Source organism: Strongylocentrotus purpuratus, unplaced genomic scaffold (genome assembly GCF_000002235.5).
Source record: "Strongylocentrotus purpuratus isolate Spur 01 unplaced genomic scaffold, Spur_5.0 spur5_scaffold_11, whole genome shotgun sequence".
Classification (NCBI taxonomy): domain Eukaryota; kingdom Metazoa; phylum Echinodermata; class Echinoidea; order Camarodonta; family Strongylocentrotidae; genus Strongylocentrotus; species Strongylocentrotus purpuratus.
In genome coordinates, this window is record NW_022145596.1 from 23,049,112 (window position 1) to 23,063,153 (window position 14,042).

At 36.0% G+C, this 14,042-nt stretch overlaps 1 protein-coding gene across 1 annotated transcript; it reads right to left on the minus strand.

The window, feature by feature from the left end:
* Positions 1-1,789: 1,789 nt before the first annotated feature.
* LOC582338 (vacuolar protein-sorting-associated protein 36) lies at positions 1,790-13,835 on the minus strand. The gene is made up of 14 exons (XM_030980920.1): positions 13,710-13,835; positions 11,970-12,038; positions 10,093-10,160; positions 9,454-9,565; positions 8,676-8,759; positions 7,995-8,078; positions 7,482-7,514; positions 7,135-7,212; positions 6,235-6,369; positions 5,534-5,599; positions 4,688-4,752; positions 3,625-3,709; positions 2,677-2,753; positions 1,790-1,999 (listed from the first exon to the last, which is right to left on the minus strand). The coding sequence occupies exons 1-14, from the start codon at positions 13,803-13,805 to the stop codon at positions 1,900-1,902; spliced, it is 1,152 nt and encodes a 383-aa protein (XP_030836780.1). The 5' UTR covers positions 13,806-13,835; the 3' UTR covers positions 1,790-1,899.
* Positions 13,836-14,042: the final 207 nt, after the last annotated feature.

The window sequence follows — 14,042 nt, forward strand, 5'->3', positions numbered from 1 at the left end:
TGCAATCATTTCTAAGTACACCCCCTCCCCCTTTCTACATGTATTATGATTATACATGTATCAGCTAAACTTGTAACTTGGTAGTTATAATGCAATCTTATCATCATCTTGGAGGTTTTCTAACTGTCATAAATTGTGAAGTTGGAAATGATATTACTTATCTTGTTTTACCTACACTCCAAATTAATATCATTGTTTTTCTTGTAACCATACAAAAATTACAATATTCTTTTACTTGAAGACCATGTACAACTAAAACAAACCCACAAATTTTCCATGATTGAACAGGAGGTCCTATTTTTTTCGTTACTATTATTGCGATGTTTCAAATAGCATCGTGCTATCACAGAAAACCACAGGCGATAGGAGTCCCTTGCATATACTTTAATAATAATAATATGTTCCACTTATATACCACAATTCCAAGTCCTAACTAAGACATATCGTGCACTTGTACTCCTTGTTCTTTTCTCCTTCCTCGTAGCATGCAGCTTGTGATCCAATCTTTAGTCTTTCTATCAAATATTTCTTAAATCTTTTTTTTTTATTTCCCTCTGATTTTTCCAACTTCAATGGAAACCTAACTTATTCACCTTCTAACTATTTTACGTCATTTTCTGATCTTTAAATATTCTGTTTCATTTCTTTTGCCTTCTCCTTCGAAAATATAATTGCATATGCCTTCATTTTCATTTTCAAATAATCCTGAAATAACAAAACTTGTCAAATATATTCTCCCAATTAACCCTACCTTCCAAAAACTTTTTATCTGAACAAAGACTACGGTATTATTAAATTTTCAATATGACCTTCCATGCATATCGGACACAAATAAGTTGGATTCTTGCCAAGCGAATGATGCTGGCCAACTGTCCCGGGATCAAAATGTCATAACATGGTTACAACAATGCTGTTCTTGTTCTGTCCTACCTGACGCCCCGCCCCCCCCCCCCCACTCAGTGTTATTTAGGGTACGCGTATGCATGTTCCCCTCTTTGAAAGAACACCCCCTAAGTCCGGTGTGTAAAGTCAATACAGGCCAACTTTTTGTGTATTACGAGCCAGACTTTGTTGCATGAAAAGTACCCCTTTACCAGAGATTTTGGAAACATGAATGCGGTTTCTCCGTTCCTAGAGTGGGGGGGGGGGGGGGGGGGGGGGGGGGGGGGGGAGGGCACCGGGCCCTACGCACCCACTTTGGGCTTCCTTGACTCCTCACTGATCAAGAGAGCACAGGTAGCTGTGAAGATAGGATGCAGCCCTTATCAGTGCACAGGGCATTTAAAGGAATAATCCTACCATGTACCCATTCACTTCACCTGGGTCTAGTGTGGCAAATGTAGATTAATGTCTTGCCAAAGGACATTAGTCCCACCAAGGCAGGACTTGAACCGCGGACCTTGTAATCCACAATCTGGTGACATATCCACTCAAACCACGACACCTCTATACAGCTACATCATTTCCTGTGGACAGTGACTAGAAGAGTATTGACTCTTACACTTTTACATCCATGTACAGCTAATGCCCTTCTGGCTCTCAACAGATGATACATATAATTTCGAGGGGTCAGTGACACAAAGACATAACTCCATTTTGGCCATTTTGAGAAAAAGTGGATTAAAGATAGAGTACCACTTGGGCCTTAAGGAGTTAAGTCTATGTTTCACTAGCCATTGACTTCAATGGAGTGTTGGGTGGAGTTAAGTCTTTGTGTTTCCAGGAAAGCCCACATTTTTCTGAACATTTTGATATCAAATACTCATTTTGGCAAAATATGGAGTTGCGTCTTTGTGTAACTGAACCCTCAATTTTTTTAGAAAATGGGTCCATTAACATTTTTTTCTATACAAAATAATATCTCTATATTACATAAATACAAAGGAAAGGAACCTTCCATTATCTCGAAGGGGGATTGAGGAAAAGATTAGGAAAGAATCGAAGTCCCTCCACAGATTCATCACGACATGCCTTCCCCACCTCCTCGGCTGCCAGTAACCTGTGGAATGTAAAAGAGAAACATGTAACCATGACAACTTCATCCAAGAAAATACAGGTAAAATAGATTCTAAATGAATACCTAGAGTATTGTAAATTACATGTGATACGCAGGTCTTTATTCGCAAACGTTTTGGAAACATCTTAAAGGGTTGAACACTTTTTAATTAAAGTTTGTGTTGGAATGCTTAGAGAAATTGAAAATCATGCATGGCAATAACTCATAAGTGGTACTGAATTAGTTCTCTCTCAAGTCTGATTCACATAAAAATGAAGGTGTCCCAAATAGACTACCGGTACCTGATTATAATGGACAAATTATGTTTCTCCAGCCTGATCGATATCATAACTATTTTGACCCAAAGAAATCTTCAAACCCCCAATAAGACAAGTCTTCATTTTATGATATTAAGCATGACTGTCATCTCTCTGTGTTAGTACCCCCAAAGTCTTATTACATTTATCTATCTCTCAAGTACAGAATTAGTTTTAAAAGTCGGTTTATCAGTGGAAAAAAAAAAAATGTCCACATACTATGTCCCGCACGTACATTTTCAATCACTCCAGTAAATCTAATATTCCCACTTACATCCCTAGTGCATTTCCTACCCACTGCCCAATCAATCTAAATTTCCTTTTATTCTGAGAATCATCAAGATAATTGGTTCGTATTCTTACCTGCCCTTAGCAAGCATGACAGAGACTCCTGCTATCTGGGCTAGCTCATCAGCACTTAGAGATGCCTTCTCCACAATCTACAGGAAGGAGGGGGAAGAAAAGAAAAGACAAAACACACATAAAGAAAGTTAAAGGTCAGAATGGGTTCTGAAACATTTGATGTTGATGAATAACATTGCATTCATGCAAATGTGACTTTCACAAAAAAAAAAAAACTTCATTGAAACTCACTAAGGAGTGATAAAAGACTAACGTTTGCTTTCGAAGAGACCGGTAGAGCTGGTCATAATTGAAATGAACATAATTGAAATGACAAAGGAATTTGAACCAACTTGTGATAAGTATTTTCAACTACACGATGATACATACAGGCATGCTTTTTAAAGGTATCTAAACAAAGTCCTGGATTTAGCTCATGCTGCAATCATAATTATAGACCTTTAGGTCAGAAATGGATCCCATGACTTTTACAAGCCAATCGCATGTTTGATTATCAAGGTATTTATGGTTGGAATACAAAATTTCAGAAAACGTTTTCCCAATGGTTTTGAACAGTTTTTTGTAACACTACAGGCTATTGGGGGAAATGAGTATGGTAAAACCGGCCACTCAAAGATTCTATTTTTTGAAGCGCTGCATGATCATTTTGAAGAGCAATTTTTTAGGGATTCAATATTACACCATATCACAGACACTGATAACACGTAGGGACATCCATACAGTACCCATACTAGACACCTTTAAGAAGCACTACAAGACTTATTTATTGAACTGCTTTTCCCACCTTTATACGGTGTAAAGCACTGTGAAACCAATTGTTTGAGAGTGCTATCTAAATTAACATATCATTATTATAATAGGCATGAATAAATATATGAATAAATCAACTAAAATAGATTATTACTCTGAAGAAAGAAAAACAAACAGATAATATTGACAAAATCTCACCAGTTCAGCCGTCTGTTCGATTGCTGCCTCTTCACCCTTAGATAAGGATTCAAGGACTAGAACTCCACTTGTAAATCTACGTAACCTGTAAAATAATTCAAGAAACGGAGAACCTCCTTCAGCATTTCATTGTTCTCATTCATAGAAGTTAAAAACTGAAAATAATAATAATGTCAGGCTTATATAGTGCATTACATGTTGCCATCTCTATGCACTTAAAAAATAGCATAAGAACAAACTTATAATTGATAAAACATTGGGAATAGTTACACTAACTTAATTACATCAGTTAAGAAAGTATGACAATACACGAAGATTCTAAACACAACAATTAATTGAAAACAAACAAACAAAAATTAAGATTAAAATAGAAAGTATAAGGTGATAAAATGTATCCTTAACTAATAACATTATGACAATTGCAGTTCAGTTACACATTGGAGAAAAACATGTATGTTTTCTAAAAAACTGCTTGAAATGATTTATGAGGGTGCATCTCGGAGCTGGAGAGGAAGTGCATTTTATAGTGAAGGCGCCAAGGTGCTAAAAGCACATTCCTGTAGTATCTGGTATTGATAGTTCGCAGTTCTAAGGTAATAACTTTGGTAACATGGGAGGATGGGGAAAGCTGCCGCTACCCCCCCCCCCCTCCCTTTCTCTAGTCCCAGAAACAAATTACATGAAAATATTAGTTGGTACATGTCACATGGATAACTTTCTACCCCCGGTTATCAATTTAAAATGCATTGATTTTCAACTGTATAAAGCATTTCACCTCTAGGACCAAAATTAAAAAAGTGGTAAAAACATCACCTCCGTAAAATACATATTAAGGGCACCAAGGGTATGACACTGAACTTGGTGGACCTGACTGGAATAGCTAATAAAGGATGTATCTCTAATAAACCTCTGGTGAGTAACTACCAAGCAATATGTCGAAAGTAGAGTAGGATATGTTGAAGATTTACTCAAAAATGCTGGTTCCTATTCTACATTGTAAAAATGCAACAAGCACTTGACAGTGGCTTCTTCACATTAAAGTAGGGTAGTAGTGTGTATGAACCTGAGTGGGAGTCGTAGTCTCTCAAACTGCTGGCATGCATCTATCAAGTCATCAGGGGAAAGCAGCTAGGAAACACAGAAAAACATTATTAGCAACAATTCTCTCAGAAAAAATCTTTCTGACTCTGTTTTGAGCAGTATTTAGGCATGGTATGTGGCTGGCAAGAAGGTTAATATATCTGCCAATACCAACACATAATATAAACACTATAATTCATACCATTAAAAATCATTCTGTTTGAATAATCAACAGAAATATAGTTGTTTCAACTGGGTAATGCTCAAACCATTCATAAATGTATCTTACTAGAATGACCATTCAAAAGGTTAACTTACTAGTAGAAGTATTGAAATTAAAGCTCAATTACCATAAATCAAACATTTGGCTAGTCAAAAGATGATTCTTTCTCTCTAAAGATAAATTGTTTTGAACTTGTTTTGTTTCCTACATGCACCTTGATTTAATACTGTTTTGTGAATAGACCATTTTTGTAATGTAATCAGATTTAATCCACAAATCTTTGATAAGTGCGTCGTTACAAATTATTTCATTCATCTCTTACAAATAATTAAATTTTAATAGTCAGAATGCGGATTGCACGCATTAATTGCTGCTAGGTAGGACGAACATTAGGGCTTGCTCTACCTAACAACAAGTTCTATATGCAATTTGCATTCAGACTTTTACAAAAATGACCTAATATCATTTACTTCTGTATATATTTTCACTGTTTTTTCATGTACATCTACATGTGCTTCTATATTACATGCAAAATCCTGCTGCTGCCTGCCAATCAAAAGTTACAAACCAAGAAGGAATGAGAGGCACTTAGATGAACATGCTTACCTCCATACCCCTTGCTCTATTTATTCTACAATATACATCTGTAATGGCCATCATTCCTCCACTTTCCTGCCAGAAAAAAGGTGAGGAAAAACAAGTTTTTTAGATCATGAACATTAGTTTAATATTGGTTGTTATTGTTTGGTTCAAAATGCACATGTTCTAGCACTGATTTGTACAAACCCTGATTGACTAGAAAAGTTATTCACACATCTAGTTCAGGAACTGGATTCTGAAATACTAATATGGTTCTTTCAAAGGGATATATGCATTGAAACCTTGGTATATTTAGGAACCAAGTACAGTCAACATGCTTTAGTGACCACCTGTATAGAAAGACTACCTGTCTACAAAGGCCACATTTTTTATATTTCCCTTGAAAATAGTTTCTAATTGAAGCATGTACTAAAGGAACCTGTACATAAAGACCACCTGCCTATAAATACCACTTTCTTGTCTCCCATGGGTGGTCTTTATAGACAGGTTTCACTGTAAAAAGATACAAAATCAATATACTCGTTATTACACAATGGAATGTATTTACTTAAGTATGACACATCACATCTTGTTCGATTAATGTACCAGTCAAAAAAAAAGGGGAAAAAAAAGGGGAAAAAAAAAGAAAAAAAAAAGAAGCATTGCCAATTTGACATGAAACATTGACAACCCTGACACACAGCTTTGTAAATGTGATGCTAACGTACCTCTACAGGTGCTATTAAAGCCTCTGAGAGTTGTTTAGCGAGTTCTTCATGGTACTTGAGGCCTGAACCATGGGTTTCTCTTGTGACAGGGTTGGCTATACCAAGGCTGAGCAGATAAGACTTGAACTTCACCGTCTTTCAGAAGAAAAGAAGACAAATTGTAGAAATACTGAATGCTCTGGATTTCGATATGCAAAATACATGTATATGATATGAAACAAGAAATTCTGAATGTGTCCTGAGCGATGTTATCTTTCTCTGAGGCTGCAGGCCAAGGCCAGAGTATAATTACACAAGTAAAATTCTTATTTTGGAGGTGAATGATCGCTGGTATGCATTCAATATTTTTTTAATGAAAATTAAGGGAATTATTTTACAATCTTATGCCCTGTTTTTTGTTTTGTTTTCTTGAGGCATCCCTCTTAATAACTTTTGTATGCAGCATATTGTGCAAAAAATGTTGTTTTTTTTTCTTCAATACTCTGGCACATTAAAAAAATGTTGAGAGTCACATAACATCTTTTCAGCCAATAGGATGCTCTCTATGAATAAATACCCTATTCTATATATCACTTTATTCTTGCATCATTAATGATGACACACATTTTCCAACAACAAATTGTATACTGAAATGAAATTTTCTGAATTGTGCAATGGTCAAAGTTGGACTGTACAGGGTATAATGTGAAAGGACATGAAATGCAATGCATTATCAAAAAGATGCAAAGAACAGAAAGCAGTCTTTTCAAAAGTAAGCATTGCTCACAGTGTATTAAAATGTGGAGATTCTATAAAACAACAATCAACGTAGTTCAGAGTACAAGTTTGATGTGTGCATTGTAATCTAACTTTAGGCCATAATCTTTGAAATTTCTTATAAATTGAAGAAAATCAAATTACCTCATCTTCAGTGATTTCTCCTTGTTTATCCTTGATCTTGTTAGCAATCGTCTTGGTCAAGTCTACCATATCTTTGGCCTGAGAAAAACAAGAAGGTAAAATGTTATCATTCCGGAGTAATATCACATTATTTTACATACCGTAATTATATATTGCTTAAAAACTGGAAAAGAAAATTCTTACAAACTTTTGCCTTCTAATCATGTGGCTTATACTCCTGTATATTGAACATAGCAAAACAAAATATCCTAAGAATATTGCAGTTTATGTGTGGTCAAAGTAGCCATATAATGGTTCAAGGAAAAATAAATAAATAACAAAGAGGATGAACAATGAATAACACTCACCTTCTTCATAAGCTCGCCCAAATCTTCAAATGCCTGTAAATATGTAGAACAATAATATGAATGATTCAAGTGAAATTGTGAAATTTCTAATTATCTCTATGAAGCCTACAGTAATACAATGTACTTTAATCTTACTATTTACAGCTGAGAATTTTCTTACTAATATGGGCACTTCAATCTTCGTACATCAACCCACCACCTATTTTCATACTCACAAAGTTGAAATGAACTCAGAAACACATACTTAGTACTTCAATTACAAATATAAAGGCTGAAGGCAGTATCTAATTCGATAAGCAAGCAAAACTAAATGATTTCAAACAAAATTATTACAATTTACCCCACTCCAATAATACACTTCTGTGATGCGCTACAGAAATGTTAAATTGTTATCAATGAACAGTTCGTAATTGATGAAAATCAGATAAATGAGTAGAAGTAAAAGGAAAAGAACAGAAATAAGCTCCCATAATTTCATAAATGTATAATCTTTAAAAAATTTGCAGTACATACCTTGTCAATATTTGTATCTGTCTCCTTTCTTTTCTCTTCCAATTTCCTCTCAATTCCAACAATCCCCTTGTGAATAGAGCGAGGCTGCCAAGAAAAAATATTTATAGCATTTTTAGAGGTTATTTCAGAGGAATTCTGTGTAATGATTTTCTTTCTTCATTTAATAATAATAATAATAATAATTACAGTACTTATATAGCGCCTAACACTTACTTCGTCAGAAGTCTCTAAGCGCTCTACAATAATGCAGCATTTAATCTCCTTCTCCTGTATCTATTTGTACTGATTCAGATAACAACAACATAATCTTCATATACTTGTTCTGAACACTTTTCTTCCATGTCTATAAACATGTATGTCTCCTTCCCCTCCTCATACTCCTCCCTCCCTCCCTCCCTCTCTCTCTCTCTCTCTCTCCCCCTCTCTCTCTCCTTCTCCTCCTCCGTCTTCTTCTTGTTCTTCTTTTTTGTTATCCTTCTCCTCATCCAGAGGTGATAGTGAGCACTATTAAAAAAAATTAAAAAATGATTTTTTTTTTTTCTTTCTTTCTTTCTTTCCCTTAACCACGCCCCCCTTGAGTAAAAAATAAGAAAGTCAGGTAATCATCAGGCCTGCTCATCTTTGCCATCATCATCATCATCTTCATTGTTGGCATTTGCTTGCTTATGGCCAATACATTACCTGTGCTGTTGGTTTGGCTTGCTGTGATGCGGGCACAAACTGCCACAACTTCCTCGATAGCTGTTCAGTCAAGCATGCAAAAAACTTGTAGAGAAAAAATATATAATTTGTTTTTAAATTGAATTTTATTCATGTCAAACATTTCTACTTTTATAATCTATGTAATTTTACATCTAAAAATAATAATACAAGACATAACATCATTCACCATTACTAAAATAATATCATATATAATATCATACTATATTTATCAAGACCAGTAATATAGAATATGCATTATGCACAACCACTAATGTTAAGCAAATACTATAATAACATTGGAGAATACATTATCACTTATCACAAAACACACTCTCCTCTTCTTTCTTGATGCTGTTACAGATTTTTTTATTTTGTTAATGTATACCAGCAACAACAAAAGATATCAATACTATGAAATCGGGAAAATCTCACACAATTGATTCAAAAGGGCATATTTCACCTCTTGGAATGGCGATGGGAGAGGAGATGGGAGGGTCAATAGGAGGGGAGATGGGAGGGCGAATGGGAGGGAGAACGCGAGAGGGGGATGGGAGAGGGAAGGGAGAGGGGATGGGAGGGGGAATGGGAGAGGGAATGGGAGGGAGGATGGGAGAGGGAATAGGAGGGGGGATGGAAGAGGGAATGAGAGGGGGGATGGAAGGGGATGTGAAGGGATGATAGAGGGGAGGATGGGAAGGGGATGGGAGGGGGAATGGGAGGGGGATGGGAGGGGGAATGGGTTCGGATCAAACATTACCTGTTCCTCTCCTCCCTCTTTGCATCCAAGTTTGATGTATGTGTTTTGACTGCTCATAACGGGACCAGGGTTTTTATTGGGCGGGGCTGCATTGAGGTGAACCACTACCATCCTGGGTGACAAAAAAAAGAGGCAACAAAAGAAAGAAAATGAGGTTGAAAATTATCAACCACAAACTCTTCATTTGTTATATCTATTCTCATTATTGTTTAAGAATCATCTCAGATCTGTACACTAATTTAATAAAGTTAGTAAGTTACTAAAACATTCTAAAATTTGATGACTTTAAAAATACAAACTTATAAAGTAGTTTTAGGGGGAAGGATACATAACATACTAAGTTCAATAGTACACGTATGCTTGATTTAGGACCACTCACAGAAAAGTGTGATAAAAAAATGTTTATTCCTTGACATCTTTGAGAAACCTCAACTTGCATGGCTCAATTTTAAGTGAAATGAAATATGATAATTAAAGCTACATGCAAGTGAGTTTAACATGATACTCATTCCTGTTAGCATTTCATATAATGACCAATCAGCCCAGCCTTGAGTAATGTTGATTGTTAACAATCCAGTCCAGTATTAATCTGCTATATATATATATATAGCACTTCATCATTTACATCAAGACACTTACCCCTTTCCCTTAGGATCTGGAAACTTCTCGACATATATGACCAGTGACAGATGAAAAGCTAGCACTCCCTGTTAATGCAAACACAAATGATAACAGTTTTATTAAAAATTTAATGATTGCCCATTCTCGCTTCATCTAGTCTGTTATTCATGGTTCCAATAGATCTGCAGTTGCAAACACACACACAAAAGGGAGGGGGGGGGGTTGAATGATTGACAAGCATAAACTAAATATGAAAATTGTCAACCCATGCAGATAAATATACAATAAAAAAAACTCTACATGCAAGATATAATCTGCCCTTAAATTCCAACTTGTGCTCTCGGACCATGAAAGCGAAATGTTCTCCAGGTTCCCTAATCCAATACATGATACTATCATGGAATTTGTGCTATATAAAAAAACCTATTTATTTGATGATGATGATGATGGTGATGATGATGATGATTTGTGTTACTATTATTATTATGATTACATATTATCATTGTCATTAATATTACAAATATCATCATTATTAAAATAATTATTACTATTATCATTATATTATTATCATCATCATTATTGTATTATCATTATCATTAATATCATTTAATCATTATTATGTATGAAAATTGTTAAATCATCAACCTAATCATGTGAATTTGTGGTTTACCGGTATACATAAGAGACCTCTGTTCACATTTAAGGAAACTTTAAATTTACTAGACCTATAATCAAAATGAAAATGGCCCTGAGTCGGGTTTGAAGATAGGAATCAAGAATTCTTCAAAATGTCATCAGTCAAATTGTCCTATCAATTGAATACCTGGGGCCCGTTCCTACAAACCGTCATAAGTCTAACTTCTTGACTAAATCAGCGTTAGTCAGCAACTTGTCTGCTATCTTTGCCAAGATCAGCGACAATATCTTGACTAAGGAGTTATGACGCCTCTGACACCGTCGTATCTCTGTCATAACTATTTAGTCGATGGGCAGCGCCATCACATGTCATTTATTGGGTAGACTATGGCTGGCAAAAAGGACAATAAATCCTCCAACTATGATTTTTCAACACATTCACTTAAACAGTGAGTTATCGTTTTTTGTATTTGATAATCTTATGAAAATATGCCATGTTTGTATTTAAGGATTCTCCCACTTAAATAAACTGATTATACGCCTTTATTTCCTCATTGTAAAATTGTCGAAGGGATAGCTATTTTGCCACGGCAGGCAAGCCATAGTTTGAAGTGTATTCTTTAGTTTTCAGACCCATATTGCTTTCGAGATAAATTCTATCTTCAAATGTGTAAAATGAACAGTTTAAAACATGTGTTTTAACCTTTGGAATGTTGAAGTTTTGTCATTTGAAAATTTTACTGACGCCTAAAACATTGGACAAACTTTCAAAGCATTGTATTTTTACTAAAAATAATTTAAGGGTGTATTTTTATAAACTATCAAATGAAAATATCCGGTGGGGTACCCATCTCAAGAACAAAACTGATTCACCGGTCATGTAATGAAATACTCACAATTATATATTTAAAGTACTTCTATTGTATAATCTACACAAATTTGGAAGTATATTGCATTTCTTATTTCTTGGTATCATTTTCAATCTTTTTTATTACTAATTCATTTAAACAATTGCATTTTCCCTAATATTAATTTTGTAATAATCCGGTGGTATTGCGATTAAGGCTAAGTCTTGGCTCTTATTCTCGCCAATAGTATCGATCTCACGAGATATTAGCTAGTAAGCTCTTCGTGAAACGGTTCAGGAAGATCACAGACATCTCCGTAGTTGGCAGATAAAGTTATGACTGTCTTGTCGTTGGTTTCTAGGAACGAGCCCTTGAACTTTACATCATCCTGATGGATAAACTGATACTTACCCTTCCCTGCATGTCTTTCCACATCAACCTGTGAGTTGTCAACACAGCTATCCCATGGTCAAACTGGGTCTGAAAATAAATGGTTTGCAGTTAGCATAGTTAGATGCAAAAAGGGTATGATCAAGACGATCATCTTCCGATGAGTTAGAAATTAAACAAAACCAACAAAACATAAACTAATAAAAGCCTCCTCCTCCTCCTCCTCCTCCTCCTCTTCTTCTTCTTCTTGCAGGCACATTAAACACCGCGTTTAAACCCTATTCTTCGCGAGAAGTGTAGCGTATTATTGTGCATAGGGTGTGAATCTTGGAATCGGCTGGAAATTACCAGAATTGGTTCTGTATAGCTGCTCTTACATTCGCCCTACTTTTATCGTACATTCATGTCTCCAGTATTTTTCCATCACGCTACTTATTTATATGCATTATTTGGACCATGTGTGTTTATCCTTCCAATCGAGCACCATGGTTCCGCGCACCCATTCACCCGCGTATTATCAACGCCACAAGGTTTTTCTTCACTCCCGCTTCCAACTTGGTTGAGTCAAGACGTCTCTATGATTTCCTCTCCAGGCTTCATTCTTCTGTGCCTGTCGTCTATTTACGGCACCTCTACTTTTCTCTGCCGAATTCATCGGGCTGCAGTCTCCACGTGGAACGTTATAGTCAGCGCCGACAGCGGCGTCAGAGCTGCCAGTTTTTTCGTTCCGGTAGCTCTTTCCACTCTCGAGCTCAGACAATTTACCGCAGCTCATCTAAATATTCTACATCACAGTCCAGATCATTCATCAAGCGACTCACTGCTCCGTTTTAATTCACCAACGGCTTGATGTCTACATTTCTACTCTTCGCCTCCAACATCGAACGACCCACTGTTCTGTCGTCGAGTGCCACATCTCATCTCTTCTCTTCTCGCCTGAGAGCTTCTTCATAATTTTTATCACGAGCGTCAGCGTCAAGATTTTCTTCACGGCTCTTCAGCCACGTACAACGAAGCTGCATCTCCGCCTTCAAGCCTCCGCACATCATCGCGTGAGCCCCTTCCTTTGTTTTCATCTCTCTTCATCTTCATTGGACTTTCGACCTCATTTCCACTCTGTCGTAAGCTCTATTTACTTCATTGCATTTATTCATCATTACATGACCATTTAAACTCCGGGCAATATTCACATTCCAAGTCTGCTATATTTGCTTGACTGCACTTTGCAAGTGTACTGTCAGCTTTGTTTATACTCAATAAACATAACGAAAAGGGAAATCTTTCTTTCATGTATTTTATTGTCAGTGTAACCTTGCTTCCTCGTAGCTAAAATTAAATAAGAGTTATGTTGTGTGACGAGTGAACACGCTTATACAATATTAATTCACTATTCATCCACACACTCAATTCGGTCTAGATCGTCCCTTCTTTAGGAAATGACTTTTTGTCTTTAAATTTGATTTGACTTCCTTGAATTATTTTGATGAGTTTTTCTGGCAACCTTACTCTCTAGGATAAGGACTAATATATGATCACACATTCGAGAAATATGATAGGAAATTATTGGTAATTTTAAGTGAAATATTAGCTGTGGCCTGTGCTTTCCTCACTCCTCAGTCTCACTCTCAGTCTCAGACATCATCACTTAGTTCCAAAGACAAGCAGGACCCTATTCCATTTTCAAAGAGTGGGACTAGAGGTCTATGCCTATGGCAGGTTACATTTTAAGTATTATAACGCATTTAGAACAAAAATGAATACCTTCTGATTCCCATCGTACAAACGAACGCCGTGTTGTTGTTTTACAAGAGCCTCTCGAGGCATTAAAGCATCATTTGTCCACTCGAATCGGTCCATTTGTACAATTTGCAGAGTTTTCAGCAAGAGTCTACAAACTGAAGTTGGAGAACAATAATAGTAAATATCGGGCCCTACTTACTTGCAATTCGCAAACCTTTGCAGGAATTAAGCATTGCCAATCTAAACAATTTTAATGATTTGGAGTATTAACAACGAAAACGACGTGAACATAAAAGAATCTACATCTCAATCCATAGAAAAAATTTAGTAATTTAATATTTGAAACATTTATAA